The following is a 21,718-nucleotide window of genomic DNA, read 5'->3' on the forward strand; positions in this document are numbered from 1 at the left end:
GATGAATAAACATCTCTCTAACACAAATGCTGAATACCATAACCTTCATGAGGCTAAGATTCAGAGCAGGACTGTTATATTAGAATGTTTTAGCCAATAAATTGTAAAATGAGCGTTTAAGGCAGCAGAGATCAGACACAGCAAAGCAGCAGGGATGCACTGGTTAGTACATAGTGCTTGAGTTTATATTATATTTATTCAGAATCAACTGTAAAAGATGAAGGACAGTAAAAAAAAAGTACACATATTACTCAATTAATGTAATTTACATATTAGTTTTCCATACAGCATCATTATGTTCATGTTAAAATTCCTACATTCAAGTAATAGAAGACATATCAAAGATGTGTGCTTACAGTTAAATGCCCCTCCCTTCATAGAAATAACACATCCTTCAACACATATAAAGACATTGTACCAGACTACCACTAAAGCTCTATACATAAGAGCTCAGAAAATAAATGTTAAGTACGGAATGAGTATTTATACTATGTTTTAGTTTGATGGACAGTGGCATATAAAAATCCATGCTAAATTAAAAAAAAAAAAAGCAACAAACCCAGATTATCTCTTTCAACATGTCACACTCACACAGCTCCATTTTCTAGTACAGGAAGTGAGGGAGAAAATATTATGTTCCACTATAAGAATACTATAAATTAAAAAGCATTTGCATATAGTATAGTTTGTCTTATGACACCCCGACAAGCTGAGGATTCGTTCACCAACAGACAACATTACTGGCTTCAGTAGCACCATTTGCATCTAAAATACCTGCACACACCCACACACTTGTATCAATGTGTTACCACATAGTGCACACACAGATGGGATGTACTGGGAGACATAAAGCAGGCAAAGCACGAGGGTGAGAGTGAATTTTCCATGTACCTTTTGATGTGCATGTGCGATGCCAGCGTGTGTATAAGTAGTTAAAAAAAAAAGGGGGGGGGGGGGGTCAAGCTTGTGTCTGTGAATTCTGATTTCATGATACAGTACATTAAATGAACCTCATGTAAGAGAAGTGTGATCACATGGAAAAATGACAGAAAAGACATTACTGAATATCCCCCCAGCATTGAATATAGTAACACTGGTTTCTTAAAAATCTCCCTTACTTTCCTGAAGCTTTGTAGCTTCTTCTTTTTTTATTATTTACACCTGGACAGCTTGATTATTGCTTAAGAAACCACCAGACACTGTGATTGTCATGTTATCTCATCCTCTTTTTGAAATTCAAAAAGTCACAGTCAAGTTCAAACCCAGTTGACCTCAGACTTGAAGATAATAGTAACTGGACAAGAGTCTATTTTGTAGTGCTGAGCTAATGCTCAGTGTTTCCAAGGATACCATTTAGTTTTTTCATTTGGTGATCGTGTGCTCCAGTTTGGGGTTGATAAATGAAAAGCCAGCGAATGCTGCCTGGTCCATGGAGTCAATGAGGTTTTTGTCAGCATGTGAGAGGCGTGGCTTCTCGTTCAGGAACTCTCGATCAAAGTTGCTGCAGTCACTGGGGGATTTCTGTGGGAGCCAGGTGAGGGATCAGTTAGGTTACAGTAAAAAACTGTGTAGTTAATCAGTGACTTAGATGCATGCAATTATATTGATGACACAAATGTTTAACGATACCAGGAAGTGGAAACACAATTAAAGGATCGTACCACTTTAGGCTTGAAAGGGGGATCTACTTGTCTGTTCTCCAGTGCTGTCCAGTTGATGTTTTTGAAGAACGAGTGTAAACGGATGTCTCCCACCACTCCCAGTCTGCGAGTGGGATCTCGCTCAAACAACTGAAATAATGGCAAAAGACAAATGATTGCATTATAGAAACACAAACAAACTCCCTGTAATACTGTAATACTATATAAATGTGCTTTATAACACTAATCATTTACCAGTTCAAGCAGGCTCTTGGACTCCTTGCTGATCCACCGAGGGTAGTGAGGGACGTCCGACCTGATGGACTCAAACAGCTCGTCCTCATCGTCGCCTTGGAAAGGTGACTGACCAATCAGCATCTCGTACACTAGCACACCAAAAGACCACCAGTCTACTGAGAATGTGTACTTCTGTCCTAGCAGGATCTGAGATAAGAGAAAATTTAACAAGATCAGGACCGTGTAAGAAGAACAAGGACAGCATCCTGTTGTTATTCTCTAGCACTATGCAGAGAGGAGACAAGTGAATGAGTCACGAAAAATTTTATATGTACATAAATACTGTCATGCCTCCTAAGAGCCACTGGAGGGCATATAGCCTAATGCAGGTAGACAAAAAATGCAAACATAGCTAGTGAAGTTAGGAGCTTAACTAGAAGAAGAATGTTCTTGAAACAAACCTCTGGTGCAATGTAGTCTGGTGTCCCACAAAATGTGGTGGCTCGGGCCTCTCCAGTCACGTTCTCTTTACACATGCCGAAGTCTGCTATCTTTATGTGTCCATCCTTGTCCAGCATGACATTGTCCAGCTTCAGATCTCTGTAAACAATGAATAAAATGTAAATGTTTTTCTGCTATTCCAATTGTAGAAGTGATGTGACAGTCTAAAAAGTTGTTATTTCTCAGTCTACAGAGTTTCACTAGCAGGTTGAACACAGAGATTGCAGACAGTAGTATAGAGCAGTTGTTTCACCTGTAGATAATTCCCTTAGAGTGGAGGAACTGCAGGCCAACTATTATCTCCGCAGCGTAGAATCTAAAGGTTGAGAAAAGAGACAGTGAACAGTTAAATTGTGTTTAAGATATATTTCTACAGAAGCTATACTGAGGAAAATCAATACTGCTACAACACTCATAGCTCTTCACATTGTATCCCAGTGTACTCACGTAGCTCGGTTAATATCGAAGCGGCCTTTGTCTTGGATGTGGAACATCAAGTCGCCACCATTCAGGTACTCCATCACAAAGAAGAGGTGCGCCTGTGCAAACAACACATTACTGTCAGCTCAAAATGACACCAGCAGAGAACTGATTCAGATAAGGTTCACTGGAAGTGGTCTTTATCAACAACTGTTCTTCCAGCTGCAGCATGATGCAGGCTTTTATGTATTATTTGCATGCTTACTTTGGACTGGAACGTTGCATAGAGGTGAGTGAGGAAGGGGTTCTCCCAGGCGAGAGCCAGGACTCTCTTCTCCACCATGGTGCACTCCACATCATCGTCCATTAGAACAACATCCTTCTTCAGGACCTTCACAGCAAAGTATTGACCATGTCCTTTGTACTCTGCCAGTAGCACCTGGTGTGTCAGAACCATTCAGGAGTCAGCGCTTCAGTGTAATCACAACAGCTTCATTGAGTGTAAAATAAGCAATGTGGATGCATCTTAGTGTTTGGGCTGAGTGCAGCGTTACCATGCATACGCTGTCCCTGGGTATAAATAAACCTTTAGTACTCTCTCTGTAATAACTGTGTGTTTTTATCAAACGTTGCCTGGCATCAATATAGACAGCTGGATGACCCAGCTCTTTTGAAAACTATCATCTGCCTCTACTGCAGTGAGAGGGAAGTCATTACAGAGGCGGTAGGTGGTGGTATTGATCTAGCCTAGTTGATCAAATATGAGGCAGCAGTTGTTTGACTTAAAACAGTTTAGGGAAGCGATATGGATTGACAACAGAGTACAAGGCGTGCTAAGGATCTGCTTATTGAAAATGTGTTCCCCTTCCACACGTGAAATATTTCCGTATTTCTTTTCCTTTGCAGTGTCACTCATGAATACACCTGAATATGCTCAATAGCCTAATATATAATTTGTTTCTGCCTTTATTTACTTTCATAATTGTAAGGTTCATTCGGAAAATGTTCACATGTGAAAAATTTCAGGATAAATTAAATTCTCTATGTGTAATGGTATTGGCAAAGTTCAGTCTGTAAAATGTTACTTACTTATGTTATTTAATGTTAAAAGTAATAAAGAATTTTAAGATTATGACAATGGGGCATACATTACCTTGCCAAAGCTGCCTTTTCCCAGCACCTTGTGAAACACCAGGTGGTCGAGGGTAAGGCGTGCCCGGGCAACTGTAGCATAGGGTGGGGTTGGGGTGGGGCTCAAGCCCTTGTCTCCTGCTGTAAGCACACATTTGCAAACTTTGAGTAAATGAATATGCAAACCTGTATGCAAAGGTGGATGCAAACTCATAAAACAAAGGATTACAATTTAAGATGAGAAAAAATGTGAAAAGAATCTCAATGACAATATTACACCAGTTTTACCAGTCAAAGATAATAACGCGACCTGGACCTGTGCTACTCAGAATATAATGAACACATCTCACCACTAGAGTCTGCTGAAGCACTTCTGACATCTTGGTAGATTCCAACATCTGCGCTACCAGAGTTCCTTATAGATTTCTAGAGAGGAAAATAGTTTACTGAAACAGTCTTGACACCCATATTCAATGATTATACACTGAGTCAACACAAACTAAAACCAACTTAATTAGTAAGTTTGCAAACCTGGCTGACTTGAGACAGAGCCTCTGCCAGTAGTTTCTGGTTGATTCCACACATATTGGCCACTTTTGTTTGACAGTTACTATGTACGTTCATGGCACAATCTGGTCAAACAAATGGAGAAACAGGAAAAATGTCATGACAGAACACAGGAAAAGGGAGAATACACAAGAATACGTAAAAACACATTAGACTCACCTTCACATTTAAGGCCCTGTTTGTAGAGACCCCACAGCAGACTGCCGCAGTGTTCACAGAACGTGGGGCTCTTGTAGTTGTAGAACTTGAAGCGATGAGGCATATCAATCTTGAAACGCTCTTTCTGGAACTAAAACACACGCACAAATCCATTATACCTACAGAAATAGACACATGTGGGACTATATGTTCCACGTGAAGACAAACAGCCAATACTAGAGCATGCGTTTCTATAGATTTAAATACCAAATCATATATTTATGTTGTTTTAATCAGTGTTCAGTTAAGGTGAATAATCAGAGAGTTTGCATGTTTTTGTAAGAAGGAACATATTGATTTAGTTAATGATAAATGCACTACAACATAAAGTAGTATTAAATGCATAGTCACTATTGAAATACAACTGGACCAAATGAAAAGTGATAAAAGCATTGTAAAGAATGCCCTTCACAGTCCATGTCAGATTAGAGAGGTTTTGCATTCATGTGGGAGAACATTAACTGACCATAGTGTCCCGACTGTTGGCTGCTGTTCCAGTGCACCTGCCAATGATTTTTTCGATGCATTTCTTGTGGATGGCTGCATTGCATTCTGGGTGAAATAAATGACAAAATGTTAACTATAAATGTGAGGATTAATTCAAGTTAAAATTTGGATTCTCTATAAAAATAAATAAATAAGTACTCACGTCTGCACTTGTAACCTTGCTTGTTCAAGCCCCTGAATGGGTGGACAGGAAAATAAGTTAGATGCTTGACATTTGTGACAGTAAGAAAGAAAATGCAAAATAAAAAATTAAAAATCCATCTGCTGATAGTGTATTGGAGCAATGCACCCAGGATGATTTTCATACAAAAATATTAGTTATGACAGTTATGTGCTTTATCTAGCATGGAGAATATGTTCCACATAAAAGTGCCTCCTTTCTGCCGCAGTAAACAATAACAATAAAGTCTGCAATCTTTCAAGCATGTAAACTGGTGGTGACTCAGTGGTTTCACATTTGTTATCTGCATAAATGGAAAATGTTGTTCACATCGTAGATCATAAGACTGAAATGAGGTAGCTGTAAAAACAGTCAGATGATAAGTAGCCACAAAGTCACACACTAAGTGTGCACGCTGTGAAAACACCCGATTTCCTCCTGCCTGACTGTAAAGGGATAGATAATATGGTAGTTTGAGGAGACAGAGGAGGAGCTTGGCTCAGAGTTAAGTGCTGCCGACACAGTTGGAACACAACATGACAGCCTGGTGGGATTTCCCTCAACAGTGACTCATTCTCACAACAGCACTACTGGACTACTGACTACTTCACTCCCCCCCCCCCCCCCCCCCCCATCACATTTCTCTATTTAGGAAATTTGAACCACTACTAATTGATCTTTTAAGAAAGGTGCTTGGTGGGCTGAAATCGGTCTTATCTGGACCATGATTTTTTATTAAGTAGAAAAACAAGCAGACAGGCAAATTACTTCACATGCATTTTCCTGTATACTGTTTTTCTTTTAATTGTTTTATTTTTTTTAAGTTAACTGCAAAGTAATAGCTGGCATCTCACCAGAGGAACTCTCTACAGACGGAGCAGAAGGTGGGCTGGACAAAGAAGGTGGCAGTGAACTCATGGTTCTTGATGCAGTGAATCTTGGGCTGCTTAAAAGCTCCTCTCCTCCTGTTGAGGGTCATAGCTCCATCTTCGGGAATAGACTTCACTGATGGCTTAGACGCCACTGAGGGAAGAAATCAATTTGCAAATCATGACACAAATTATTGCCTTCAAAATCACAAGTTTTCAGTGAATTGTTCTCCAACTACATTTTAATTCATTTCAGAACACTTTCAATTGGACGTCAGGACAACAAGGATGTGCTAGTATTAATTCCTCATTTAAGCAATAAATGTTTTTACAATGTAGCTGAAGAATTTAACTAATGTTCCTTGAATGCTGTCATTATCGTAAATCTGTCATCGGCCAAGAGGTGTTTTGTCAAAAGGCATTCTGAGCAAGAAAGGGAAGCCATAGGCACTGCAAGCACTGAAAAACGCCCTGCTGGATAAGCTGCTCTAACTGATGCAAGCCAAATGGGCGGGGGTCAAAGGTCATTTAGAGAAGACAGCGAAAGAGGCGTGAGAGAAGTAAACAAAGAAGACAGAAACTCTGGGAGAGATTGGCAGGGTAGGTAGGTGGATGGGGGAATGAAAAAAGGAGTAGCCTAAAAGAGACAACTGACAGATGGGGGAAAAGTGGGAAGAGTGATGAGGCGAGGGAGATAAACTAATTTCCTATCTGCATTCTTCTGACAGATGTTTATGTTGGGAGAGCGCTTCTGTAAGCTGAGCCAAGACAGCAGGAGAAAGACAGACAGAGGAGGCAGACAGAGCTAAGGGCTGTTCACACATGCCTAAAAATACTCTGGGCTGCTTTTCAGGAAACCTGTGGAGTGTGTAGGAGGGAGCTAATGGCATATAGAGCTCTTTCTTGGCCGCTCACACACCCCTCCCCCCATGACCCCCTCCAACTTGAAACAGTGAGCCTCGACAGTGTTACTCCCACACAGAATCTCCCATTAAACAAAACCAGTCTGGAAAAGGGAACATGGCAGTGACTCTTGCTGGCTTGCTCATCTGTCTGGACCTATGCTCATTCACGGATTCACTTCTGTTTCTAAAAACTGAAGTGAAATTAAAAGAAGTAGATAGTCTGTTTCGCTATTCAATACATATAAGTGACCTTTTACAATAAGAATATCACCAAAATTTCATGTTTCCTTTTTATTAAAAACACAGGGGTCTAAGCAGTGAACTCACGGTCACATACATTTAACGGCTACACATTCACATTCAGCCTTTGAATCTTCATGGCCACACCTGTAGTCAGCTGACAAGCTCAATCTAAGATATGGAACCAGCATGCAGATTAACCTCTGACAGCGGAGGAAGACAGAACTGTTTTCTCAAAAAAGGTGGGGCAGTGTGTTATATAAAATAAAACACAATGAAATTATTAAAAAATCATTAAAACCCTGTATTTAATTGAAAATAGTACAAAGACAACATACTATCTGACTCTTTTACTACAGTCATGTTGTTGTACTAGATGCAGAAAGTCATTTGGCGAGGCCTTCCCTGACAAAGATTTGATGGTTACCAACACATGTTGCTCCAAAACCTGTATATCTTGTTTAGCACTAATGGTGCCGACACCTAAGTTACCCACGTAATGCACCTCCATCACAAATACTGGCTTACAAACTGCAAGCTTTCCTTCAGCCTGGTGCATGATTCAGAATAAAGAACTGACCACATGACAGTTTCCACTTAAGTTCATCTTAAATGAGTTTTTCCCAGAGAAGGAGGCAGGATTCCATTTCATGGTTTAATTGAGCGCATGCAGTAATTTACACTATAGAATTATGTCTATTTTCAATGCAGTACCACCTGAGGGCCTGAAGATCCCAGCCATTCAATACTGATGTTCAGTTTCTTCCCTAGTGTACAGTAATTGCTCAGGATTCTCTGAACACTTTAATGATTTATATGTAGCGTAGATACTGTAATCCACAAATTTTACTTTGAGAAATGTTATTCTTAAAGCCCACCCAGTCTTTGACAGAGTGGTAAACCCCTCCCCATCTTCACTTCCTAAAGACCCTCTGAGATGCCCTTTTTAATGCTTGTTGCCAGTACTGAATTAGTTGAGAGAGGTTCCACCAAGTGTGTCCCAACTTTATAGTTGTGTTGCTGATATATAAAAAAAAACATATGAATGATTAACAAGTCAGTCAAACCCTATTTTTTTATTTTATTTAAATCTTTTTAGAAGGGGGGTTATAATTGCAGTGAAGTTGATCCATAGCATGATGTCTCCACAATAAAAGTGCAGCAAAAGAGGGGAAATGAACACAATAGTCAGGAATCATTATTGCCAGCAGAGGGCATTATATATCTACAGTGTTAGAAAAGAAAAAGGAGTAATGGGCTGTCCTCAACAGCTCTGGCAAGAAATGCGTCCTCTTTCAGGACAGAAATCACTCCCTGGTGGTCTAGTGGTTAGGATTCGGCGCTCTCACCGCCGCGGCCCGGGTTCGATTCCCGGTCAGGGAACACTCTTTTAAAAGGCCCCGATGAACATATCTTCATCATTCCTTAATTATTTTAAAAACTAGCTGACAGTTATTGTCTGTGTTCTTGTTACTTATATCTAACTTGCTGGGCTTAGCAAGAAAAAGGTGATGTCACATATTTATGTAAATACAACTACAAATACAACCACACAGTCCTGAAGAAGCACTAAAGAGTGTTAAAATATATAAGTATATCATAAATATCTATAAATACTACTGATTTGAAGTTTTACCTGCATCATTCTCCTCCAGGAAAAACTGCACAGCCATCTGAATCTTCCCCGAAGGATGCAGGTCCACCCAGAACTCGGTGCATCCAGTAGTTTTGGACTTCTTACAGCGTTCTGCCAGCACGGACACGCCTACGGTAGCCTTGGCCAAAGGCTCCTCAGTGCTCTGCATAAGGACCACTTCTAGGACACGCCCCTCATATATGTGAGCATCAAAACAGGTCTTCCATGGAGGATACATGGTGGGCTTCCTCTGAACCAAGGTCTTTCCTCTCTCTGTGAAAGACAATTGGAATTATCGTTGGAAACTAAAGTTCGTCTTTTCACCTGCCCTGTCTTGGGAAAGTCACAGCACCATACCCCTGGAGATGGCGGAGACTGACTTTGTTTGTGAACCTTGACTGTTAAGGCTTTCACAATTGAGATGTCTGTTCTTCTTATTAACTGCAGTACTTCCCTATTTAATGACATTGTACATGTAAACATGTGTATCTGTACCTACCTGTGCTGACTGACTCCTTGAGCTTGATGGCACAGATCGGAGGGTTAGCGAGAGGAGACAGGACACCCACATCATAGTCTTTGAGGGCAATGCGCAGAAAGGGTGCCATGGTGACCACTCACCCAAGCCTCCTAGAAAAATGACACAGAGTTAGGACATTTCGCTCCCTCTTTCTTTCTTTCTTTCTTTTTTTCAAATGTTAACTTTACTACTACTACTTGCATAGCTGAAGTGCTGCACATAAAACAAGAAGGAAGAGGGTAAGTGGCTAACAGCATCCTCAGATGGTAACTAAAGAGGAAGTAGAGGTTTACAATACAATACATAAGTTTGGAAACTACCTGTCAGAAATTAGGGAAGAAGGAACCCAGTGGTTATCTTAAACTGTGACTATGTAAGCAGTAACAGCGAATGAACAGAGAGACACTGAAAATCAAAAAGATCAAATGTCCTCCATAACAGAAAGTCCTACTGTTAAACTTTTTTGTTTTGTTTTGTTTAGTTGAGGTTAAACCACAGATTGTGAATTCTCTTTGAAGGTTTACAGTTTCCACATCGATTTTAGTATTTCCATCACAAATTATGCTCTTCCGAACTGAATGGTTAAAAAAGTCAATATTCTGTTTCTGTGTTGGATGTCACTCCATTCAGTTATGTTTTCGTCTGTATGTTAGACAATGTCCTAGAAGAAGGAAATACATCCTTTGGATTTAATACTGCTGACATTTGAAGACTGTGATAAAACACTGTACTTCAAGTCATTTTTAAAGCCACTGAGCCTCTGTATGTTTGTGCTAAAACTGTGACATTGTATGATTTCAAATAGATAATTAAATTATCCACTTTTTAAAAGTCATAAAACTTTGAAGTAAAGCTTCAAAAAAAAAGTACAGCTTGCCAAAGAATCCACCTCCTTGCTTTACTGAAGCTGAAATGCTCAGTGACGGTTTTGTTGAGCACAGCTTTCAATGTGTTTTGCACGCTTCCTTTTAAAGTCGTTCTTATAGATTTGAACAGTCTTTCCAAAGTCATTCTCTATCTAAACACAATAATTATCGAGGGATGTGTGCGAGTTTCAGAATAAAGGACAGTGTTAATTAATGCTTTACTTGAAGATACAATTACTTAGCTCATAACTTCAAATTTAAATGAACATAAGACAAATATCCAAAAAGTCAACATGTGGTATGTCATGTGGTAAACTGTCTTACTGTGCAAACAATAAGTCAAATTAGAGGTATTTAACTTCAAGAAGCGTTCTAACAGCAGAAATAAAGAAAATTAGACGGCAGTCGAGCTTGTTGTGATACTTATTGAACCTTTCATTATCAAGGCCGTTTTACACCACTTACTCACACAGATGCTTTGTCACAGATTAGCATGACCCGGGGCACATTAGCCTACACCCTAATTCCTAAAGCAGCAACAAAATCCCACAAAATTCCTCCGAGATTTTCTACATAGAGCCTTTTGTGCACTTTCAAGTTGCTTAAGTGGAACTCTTGAAGCTTTTGTCTCTTGCTTCATAAACATAATCTTGGAGTTAATATTTCATTTCAGAGAGGTGGCACCCCTTTGATTTAAAGCAAACAGCATCTCATTTTAACTGTTCAATATTAAGCTGTTGTGTGAGGTCACATATCTGGGCGGTAATGTCTAAACACAGTGCAGACTTTTCCTAAGCATGAGCATGAATATGTACACGAGACTGAGATATGGAAGTAATTGTCTTGTTGCATGTCTAACGCCATGCATCATAAGGCCTTACGTGACTCAACCAGTATGTTGCCTACAAAAGGCCGACTAGATGCTATTTTGAGCTCTGGCTAGATCTCGATCACAGCTCAGTTCTTCTGAGAAGAATCATTAAGTATCTGAACGTTTCCTTATTACAGTTCAATAGTTTGGGAGGAAGTAAACATTTCCTCTTCAATATTCTCCAGTGTTATCTACTGCTATCAGGACTAGATGTTAACATACCTGCACTGAGCGTGTCTCAGGTGTATAATTGTGAGGCTCTGTACTTAAATCTTGAAACACAGACTCACTCAGAGGCCCTGTACTGTGTAGGAGCAGCGGTGACCAACACAGACCGGCTCTTGTGAGTTGGGGGACGTATGTTTTAAATCTCAAACAAACAGTACGAGTGAGGAAGTGAATAACTAACAGTCAGCAAGGCACTTAAACCCAACTGCTTCAACAGTCAGAAGTTACTCAGTAGCTAGTAGTGTATAAAGGTCTATAGGAATGTTGGGCACAGTAAAAGCTTATCATGTCAAACCACTGAGGAGAGGCTGATCTCATGTCTCCAAATAAACAAGAAAAGTAATCAAGTAGACTGAAAGCATAAACAAAATACATTAAGTCAATTTTCCAGTGTGTTCTCTTATGTATACATACACAGACATTATGTAGAAAAGAGAGCCTTGTTTCCCAAGAGAGAGTGGAAAAAATGAGCACACGCAACCGGGGAATGGGTGGGCAGAGGAAAAGAGCAAGACAGAGAGAGAGAGAGAGAGAGAGACAGAGAGAGAGAGAGAGAGAGAGAGAGAGAGAGAGAGAGAGAGAGAGAGAGAGAGAGAGAGAGAGAGAGAGAGAGAGAGAGAGAAGAAAGAGAAAGAAAGAGATGGACAATACACTGGAGGGTAGGCCTAAGGACACGAAGAAAAAACAGATTTGCCTTCAGTGGATGCAGTTATAATGGAATTGACTACCAGCGAGATGAATATTGTTTAAGTGGTGGTCTGTGTGTCTTATTGAGCACTTTTTTTGTCAACTCTCCACAACACAAATACATAAATACATTGTATACTAACTGGAAGAAGCCACAATATGTGGAAAAAAACACATGACAACAACACTCAACGAGGACAAGGCGATATTAAGTGACATTTGATCTGAGGTAAAAAAAAATCTCTTGTCAGCTACGAGGGAGTTTAAGGTGTGCTATTCCCATAATTATATGCGTTGAGTACAAGTATTGTCAAAGAGTTTAATGAGGATAAACAAACAAAAACAATCCTTTTAACAGTTAATCCTGTGACGTACAGGATCTCACACATTTCAGAAAGTTGCTAATAGATATAACAAGGAAAATAACCCTCCTTGGTAATGACGTAAACACAATAATGGAGACAGAGATGCATGACTGTCCACAAAAGATAGATTATCATCAATGTGATGCTCAACGATACACCAGAAACATGTCAAAGGTTTGGTATGCAGTGAATAAGAGATGTTCCCTTACGAGAAGCAGTAATCAAGCTCGTCTAACAGGCTCGGGAGCTTCTGTGTCAACCTTCCAGCAACAGGCCTGAACGAAGACAGGTAATTACAGTGAGTGACAAAAGTCTAACAATAACCAACAGTAAGAGAACTATGTTGCCCTTAATGACATCAACAACTTTAAACTCTGCTACTCTGCTGCAAGAGGTGGAAGTTCACAGAAAAAGTCTCCTCTAGAGCAGGAGATTTACGGTCGTTTTAAAAGATGATCTGATTCAGGCAGTGTGAAAGTTTGATAACACAGCACTGATAAAATGAATGAATTACTAGACCACCCTGCATAATTACAGAAAAAGCTTGTTCACATCAAAAAGAGCATTCATGCAGAGGTTTCCATCCGTATTGGGTGAACAGAGCAAAACTTGTAGTCTTCTTAAATTAAACATAGTCCCTGAAGATGTTTCAAACTTACAGACAAGGTAGACCTTCGTTTTTTTTAATGATAAAGAAACTGTAATGTTCTTAAATGAAGAGATCCAAAACAAGCAAGAATTGAATATGGCTATAGCAAAAGCTTGTTAAAGCATCATCAGGAAATATAGAAGTCTGCATAGTGTGTCTGTTGCTCTCTATATAACACTCACTGACTGCAAAGGGGCCATACATGGTGACTTCAGTTATGTTTATGGTAACTTTTCCAAGTACATATTGCCTTTAAGGGACAGTTTATTTGAAGTAGGCTTGTATGAATTGCTGATCCACAGTCAGTCAGTTACGTACAGTAGATGGTGGTCAGCACAGCTGGAAGAAGCAGACAGGGGGCAAAGAATGGAGGGGTGTGGATGGCCCCACGGTCACTGTGTTCAGTCCACTACATTTATCGTCTTTATATATCTAGATGCAAAAAGTCATAAGCAGTCATGCTAGTTAGCTTTTTTACTTTTTTACAACACATTCTGGTCTAAAGGCACTTAACCCTAACATAAATATGAGCAACAAACCCGTTTCCCTAGAGACATTTTGAAAATGTGTAGCTATTAAGATAAAGAGGAGTACAGTAAATCGTTAAATGTCCCTGACTGTAAGCCATTCCAGTCAGCTTACATGAAATCAGGACCGTGAGACCGTCTCACCTAAATGGAACGCAAGCATTACACCGCTCATTCATTCTTGCACTTTTCCTCTTTTGTACATCAAAATGTGCGTCTCGAATTATGCTGACTGAGCGCTAATTTAAACATGTTGCACATGGAAGGTGTGGAAAAACAAGAAACTAAAATATAGCCATTTTAACTGCTTCAGATGATGGTTCCTGGCACTGTGCATGTTGACTCACTGTCATGGTAACTGGGACACTTAAAAAGAACAAGGCCATCATTGACATTGTTACTGACACCTGTGCTTTTCCCACAACAGCAGCTCAAAATGTCTGCAGTTAAAAGGGCATTTATTACTGAAAAGCTTAACAAATGTTTTTAGCACCAGTACACATGTCCACTGATGTTTGTCTACTAACAAATGGTGTAATGTGAGAGGGCGCTGTGAAAGATGGAAATTATGTCTGGCTCGGTGACAGGAGGACGCCCTTGAGCAGTGAAAACCGGCCTGACAGAATTCTATATAAAGCTACAACATGAAAAGTGGGACGCAGGTAACAGGTCAACCTGTTCTGAACATATCAGTCAACCAAAAACATTTCAAAATAATTCCAAGATTACCTAACACACTTAAGGCAGCTGCCAGGTTCCATCATAAAAGCCACTTTGAAAGGATGTTAAGTTCAGATGTTGCTGGCTCACGTGATGCTGCCCTAAAGTAGGTTTGACACATTCCTACCCTGCAACTATTCAGCAAAACTAGACAGGCGAAGCAGAAATGTGAAGAATGTAAATGATGAAAATCTTATGATTCCACTGTGTCATGACCCCCATGACAAATAAACGTTGGTTTCCCTGTCCATTCAGCTTGTGTTCCTTCACAAGTTGTCAACACACAATGACAGAGAAGGAGAGGGAGATGAAAGACAGAGAGGTCCACCACAAACCAATACCAGCATGGCTACATAGGAAGAGCTGATCCAGTCTGTGGCCTGAACAAACATACTACTCCACACATGCATTGTAAACTTGAACAAGCATAGCCAGAGTCAGCCATAAAGCTAATCCATAAAACTCTCCGCATCAGAAAATTCAACATTGATTATGGACTAGAGCTATTGCTGACTGTGATACCACTGTTTGATTTTACACGTAGGAGTCGGCTACAGTATTGCTTCACTTCCTTTAGATGCATTAACTAGAAAACCCAATTTCTTCTGTCCTGTTTTGATAGGTTGTCTTTAGAAGTTTTCAGTCTACATCAAATCCAGATCTGCATCCAAATATATAATATATATATACCTAATGAATGTTATGAGGAATATCTAAATCTAGGGCTGTGTATAAATTGTGCGCAACTTCTAGTACGGCTGCAAATGGTCGCACTGTTTCAGAGTTGAACTGGCATGTGCGCATGATATTAAAAATGCTTCACAAGTGTGCAGTGCTAATATGTGTAAATAATAAACACATTCGTGGAATATCAAAAAACAAAAACTTATCTTTATCTTTATCAATCAAGGAAATTGTTTTGTTGCTGTTGCTCCGATAAAGTGACAGTTGCAAGGTGAGAGAGTCAAATACAATAAAAAGTAGAAATGTAAAAACATATAACAAATAAAAGTAAGATGCATAAAAAAAAATATTGCACAAGTATTCACAATATACAGAGGTAAGTGGTTAAAATGTCAACAAGTTTAAAAACACTACAACTGTGAGAATGTGGGGGCTCAGTATGAATGGGCAGACCGGACCAAAATTCCTGCTGGAGGTTATCAAGTGAAACAGAGGAACTTTTTAACCCAATCAGTCACTGTATTTTCTTTTTCGCTGCGAGTTTTGACAAACACATGCATCAAAATAAAACATATAATTCTAGCAAGACTTTCCTTAATCCTTTCACTGAGCCATGGTGGCATGCATTATTACCGCATTAACACACAAGTATACTTATGCACACACACACATACACACACACACACACACAATAATAACCTTGAACAAAGGAGCCTTTAATGAATTTCAGTGGAGACTCAAAGCCTCCCTCTCTTTCACGAACCAAGGTTAATGTCTAACACCCCCGTTCCCAAATACACTCTCACACACACACAGGTAATGTCAACAGGCGGCTTATTACAGGTGCAGCACCGAAAAGCACAAAAACATGCATTTAGCTGTCCTTTTGTGATGCTAAACTGTCAGAGTCTTTCTTTTTGTCATGCGTTCGCACACACACTCAAATGCACCAAACAGTCAAGTTAAATTAGGACAGGAAAGAAGAGTGAGCAAGGTTTTAAGATATGAGATGAGTTGATTTTGCTGTTTCAAGGGCAGAGTCAGAAAAATGGCTGTGTGATATATTTATTTCTGTAATACTGACTGTTATAATTTCCCTTTGTGTTTGGAAACGACCTTCAATCAAATCAATAAGAGCCAGTGTTAGATGTCCTACTGACAGTACACACGGAGACTAGCTTCAGTGCAGCGGAGGGATAACCTTTTTGATTTTCTCTCCCTTCTCTCTGAGTATCACTGAGCTCTTTTGCGCGGCAGCAAACCTGCTATACCAGCACGGAATGAATCCTGCCACTGTGTGTGTGTGCGAGTGTGTGTTCTCTCCAACGTGCATTAAAAGCGGTGTCCATTTCTGCTCCGCTCACAGTTTACAAAGGCTTACTTAAGTCAGACAAAAAAAGCATCCGAGCAAGGAGAACCAAGCACATTGTGGGGAGAGTGTGTATGGGACAGGGAGGCAGAGACAAGAGATCAAGGACAAATAGTCCATCCAACTATCATCAGCCAAGACTGAGCTGGCAAATTCGTGTCTGTGTTTTTATGAGTGTGTGTGTGTTTAATTGTGTGCATAGTTATGCAAAACACCAGGTGTTCGAGGGAGAATCGTGTACAAGGAAGTATACCCTAAGCAAAACACTCTTTAGTTCACGTATTAAAGCTTATTTCTCGTGTCAATGTGGTCTGTCACAAACAGACCAGATTAAAACTCTCCTCATTATATTATTTGAATGGGAAGCTATATCGCTTTTAACTCTTGACTGTTCTGAAGTCCAAGGAACAGAGAATACACATAAGGATTATGCTGTACTGTACTATAATGGTACGGGTTCAACAACCAAATGCGGTTTCTAAATAAATGATGAGTTATTCATTCATGCAATTGCAGTCTAATATCAGTCTAAACATTGTTGAAATCAAATGAGTCGGCAATTTGTTTGTGTGCTGTACTATCAAGAGATCAGTGCTGCATAGGCAGGTCCTCACTGAGCAGATGTCCCCACTGTGTCCTCCAAGCAGCTCATGATGCCACAAGCCAATATTGACACACAGTAACTGCAGGCAGATGCAGGCAGATAGTATTACCTGCGCTCACAAAGCTGTGCTGCCTCCACAAGAGTCTTGCCACAAACGCAGAATTGCATTATAGTGCATGTCACAAGGGTTTTGCAAGCAATGGAAGGAACATTTCAAAACAGTGTAAAGTGTTTAGTGTACTAGGAGAACTAAGAAACCGTGTAGGTGTTTACAGCCACAATTATGCAAAGCAATCTTTAAACAGACTCTACCTTGAATTACCCCTGCAGACACCTTTTCTGGGTTAAGTCAATAATTAAGAAACATGTAAACAAAAAAATGATGTATTTGTGGAACAGCCGACGTTGTATGTCAGTTGGATTACTAAATGTGATTCTGAGTGCTAAACTTATATACAGTGAGGGAAGGACCTTTGATATTTCAGCCTCATGGACTTTAGTCTCAGCTGAACAACGTGAATCTGCTCCAATACATGTTAGACTGCAACTATGAGCCAGTCGTCATCTGATCCAAGTGATACTTGCAGCTTTCGGTCGAAACACACCGGAAACCAGAAGTTAGATGGTGGGACTTAATGGAAGGCCACTAAAACTCTGTGAAATATGATTAGGTGTACAATCATTATGATGTAAATTAGATACAACAGTCACCATGCATGCTGATTGTATGCACTCTGAGGATTATTACTACAGTCAACGCATACACTGAAGTACTTTAATAAGTAATCTTAAGCACAAAACAATATCATTTTAGCCGCAACAGACAAAAATGCAACATGTAAGTATGTTGGTTATGTCAGATAACTTCTACTTATATTAATTATTATGATAATTAGGCAAATCATTGTCCCTTAAGCATTTTCAGAACTTTTAGGGAATAAATAAGTCATCTTAAGTTTAATTAAGATGTTTTTTTTAGGAATATCTATCTCCCATTTTACTACAATAAGTGGAAGGGCTTACAAGGAATGCTTCTAACTTATATTGGTGGCTATTAGCACCATTGAGAAGATAAGTTGCTCCCCAAGCCTAATATTTTTCTTGGCTAGCTATCATCACTGGAGCAGACTGTTCCACAGCACTTTACCACAGGGATTTAAGAACAGTGCTCCCGGTGTTGCATTCACTGACTTCATAATAGAAGCGGAACGATATGCTTTGTCACATTAATGGCAAAAACGGCTTAAAGTAACTTACTCAACTAACATAGTAACAGAGAGAGAGAGCGAGAGAGAGAGACGTTGCGCGACAGCAACTCCTGTTTCCTAATGCCAGCACTACTACTGCTAAGACTACTGATGTCAACCGAGCTTTGCAATCGAGCTTTGCTTTATTGCGAGGCGAAACACCAGCCAAAGATGCGTCGAAGCAAAGACTAGTGACACAAAAGTACCCTGCAAGCAAGCAGGCAAGCTTCTTCAACTGTCAAACACCGAGCTCAAGGTTTTCCAAAAGCGAACAAGTCTAGCCGCTACTGAAGAAAACTGTGACTTACCTCTTTCGCCGAAGTGGAAAGTGTCTTCAAGTTCGTCGCGAGTTTTAGTGATGTGAGCGAAAGAGCTCTCCTCAAAAATGGGTCTTGAAAGTACTGAATGGTGTTTAAGGAAGTGTTCGAAGTCGCTTGGTGTTGACTTCAGGCTCCCTCTGTTTCTGTCTGTCAGGTTTTGAGTGCGCGCTGCGGCTCTATGGCAGCGCGCGGTGCAGAGGAGAGGATCTGTGACGTCAACCAGGTGAATTCCCAAACACACACACACATACACGCACGCGCGCACACACACACACACACACACGCAGAGATAAGTGACAGGATGATTGTGCAGTGTGAAGTAAACACATCACAACACAGTCCTAATGTCATATTATTAATGGGGTAATGATTTGTGTCGAGCCAGCAGAACAGGATTGGCCGCATTTGAAACTTTATATTTTACTGGAAACTGCTTCTCTCAGCGTAGTGTACCGTGATTAAAGTTTCCCATGGTTCCGTGTACCCTGTGACACCTTGACCTGTACCTGCCACCATATCAGACAACATGTGAATGTGGAAAAGGAAAAAACAAGCTTTACCCCCTTGGCAAGAATTCAGTTTACGTGTTGTTCCAGACAGTCTTGTATTTCCATATTGGCCCTGCCCACAGCACCTCCACACTCCCATTCCTCCCAGCCTACACTAAGCCCATTGATCCACGTGGGGCTGAGTCATCAGCCCCCACCCACCAAAACTGCAGGACTATAAGAAAGAATGGGCCGGTAAATTTAGGCAATCTGTCTCCCTGCTCCTATGTACTATTTATAGCTCTAAAAGGGTATGACGTACAGATTTGTCATGAGGGTTGAACGCTGACAATTACTGAACGAAACCATGGAGTTACTCAACACCTGATCACCTCCATAAACATCAGGCGCTCTAGGTTACAGCTGAAGGACAGTGTTGCCACAAGAAAAAAAACATCTCCTCTACGCAGAGAACTTTCAGAACTTTATAATATTTTACAGCCAGGCAACTTTAATTCCTAAGATATTTTTTTTAATGTAACATAGGTGCTCAAATAGTCACTAAAGTCCTATTTATCAGTAATTTAAAAAGTCATATGACAGGAAAATTTGACTTTTTTACTACTTTCACTTCCTGGAGAACTGTCTGAAACATGAAGATGACTTGGATGACTTCAGGCAGCACCAGTGGTCATAAAAAGGAAACTTTCTATCAGTCATTAATGCCTGCTCCTCCCATCAAACACTGGGTTTCCTGACTGAAATCCAGTGGATTGGTACCTTGCATTTTGTCACGCCTAGCACACTGGTTCAAGAGGAACTACATCAAATTGGGGAACCAAGACTGTCTCCTTAACACGAGCAAACAAGTACAGCATGTCTCGCAATCGCCACCTTCGGAGTGAAGAAATGTAGGTCAGAGTGGGGCGCAGTTTTCTAGCGTCACAAGTGGTGATAGCAAAGATTTTACTTTAACACCTGTTATTGCAGGAGAGGAAAATGACCCCATGCAGCTTTAAAGTTTAAATTAGAGACGCTGTTGTTGGCTGCTGGCATTTCACTGTGAGGTTTTACACTTTAATAGGGATAAACTTGATGTTGCGTTATGTTATTTCACAGTGGACACACAATATGGCACAGCAAATGTGAATAAGGACCGTATCCGAGCAGGGGACCCAGACAGTTCCTGTTTTGAGTTGCCATCCCAGCAGTGCCAGGGCAAACATCACATCACAGTGAGTAATGAGAGGAACAGGCAGGAGGAGGGAGAGAGGGAGGGATGAAAAAACAATCGCTAAAAAAGGAGAGAAATGGTCCTTTCAGCAAGAGACATGCCACCGACTAAATGTGCCTTTCTCTATCTGTCCTCATTTCCTTCTGCTTCTCTCTCTCAGTCTCTGTTCCTCTACTCTGTACTCTGCCTTTTTCTCGTTTCACTGGTTAGAAGTGCATGCCGACAAAGAGAAGTTCAACTGTTGTTCCATTCAAATGGCATTGAGGTAAACCAGACCAGTTTTTGCAAAGACACAGAGCTGGCCCATACATAGCCGCAAAAAGTTGGTAAAACGTTGCATTAGCACTTGTGTTATCTCTAAAAGCAGCTGTACTTTCCTCTTAGCCACTGTCAAAATGACTTTCCTGTCATGCTGTGATGAAAACAAACTCTAGAAAAAGTACATCTACAAGTGTTCGTGTTGTCTCAGACTTACAATGTGCCAGCCACTAAATCAGACAAAAGTCACAGCTTGACTATCAGCAGCGTTTGGTAGGCTTAAGGTTGACGTCACAACAACATTGTACATTAATGTTGTTGTGAATATGAGCAAGAAATCAGATGAAGCACTTCCTCTTCAAAAAAAAACCCTCAAACTTTTCTCAGGTTGTGCTGGAAGAAGCTTCTGAGATAACAGCATGGAAGATTGCAACACTTGTGTCAATATGATGTTGAGCCAGACAAGAAAGTCACTGTCTCATCCTGAAACACAGTTAAATCAGTGATCAGTTATTTCAGTTCAGTCTCACGCCTTGCTTTCAATGTGCCTACTAATTATCGTTTTATTTGAGTTTGAACCTAAACATTGCTGCCTGCATAAGTCAGGAGTTTTGCCAATGCGACACAGGCGCCCATATTGAATTTCTGATTTGTTTTTGGCCACCAGGATGAGGATTGGAAACTTTCAAATGTGTACAAGGAGAAACTGTCCTATTACTATTTTTAGAGGTGCTTTTCTTACAATTTGGCCAGACAACAGAAACCAAAGGGTATTGATTAAAACACACGCGCAGTTATCAGATCACTTTCTGCATCTTTTGGTTCCCCGTCTAAGGTTTTCTGAATGCGTTTCCGTGACAGAGCTATGGAGTGAGGTGTCTTTATCTTTCAGCAACAACTTTCCTTTTGCTTTCAGTGTCACTCTTCTCTTTTCTTCTGCTTTCTGTCCTTTGTTACTTCATGTGAGTATTGGGTCATTGACACTCCTGGGATCACAAATCTAGAGCAACCCCAATCTTCCTATTTTCTGTTCTGCCTATTTTCCGACTAGCGTGCAACCATTTTTGCTC

General features: G+C 40.3%; 1 protein-coding gene across 1 annotated transcript; it reads right to left on the reverse strand.

Annotated features, from left to right (window-relative positions):
* Window positions 1-21: 21 nt before the first annotated feature.
* prkcdb (protein kinase C, delta b) lies at window positions 22-19,392 on the reverse strand. Its single transcript, XM_084543040.1, has 17 exons — window positions 18,657-19,392; window positions 9,511-9,641; window positions 9,012-9,284; window positions 6,216-6,384; window positions 5,344-5,375; window positions 5,161-5,246; window positions 4,656-4,785; window positions 4,461-4,561; window positions 4,280-4,355; window positions 3,952-4,070; window positions 3,064-3,237; window positions 2,826-2,917; window positions 2,632-2,694; window positions 2,339-2,477; window positions 1,896-2,084; window positions 1,662-1,790; window positions 22-1,521 (listed from the first exon to the last, which is right to left on the reverse strand). The coding sequence occupies exons 2-17, from the start codon at window positions 9,617-9,619 to the stop codon at window positions 1,363-1,365; spliced, it is 2,040 nt and encodes a 679-aa protein (XP_084399166.1). The 5' UTR covers window positions 9,620-9,641; window positions 18,657-19,392; the 3' UTR covers window positions 22-1,362.
* Between the last annotated feature and the right edge of the window lie 2,326 nt (window positions 19,393-21,718).

Source organism: Chelon labrosus (genome assembly GCF_963514085.1).
Source record: "Chelon labrosus genome assembly, chromosome: 4".
Taxonomy (NCBI): Eukaryota; Metazoa; Chordata; class Actinopteri; order Mugiliformes; family Mugilidae; genus Chelon; species Chelon labrosus.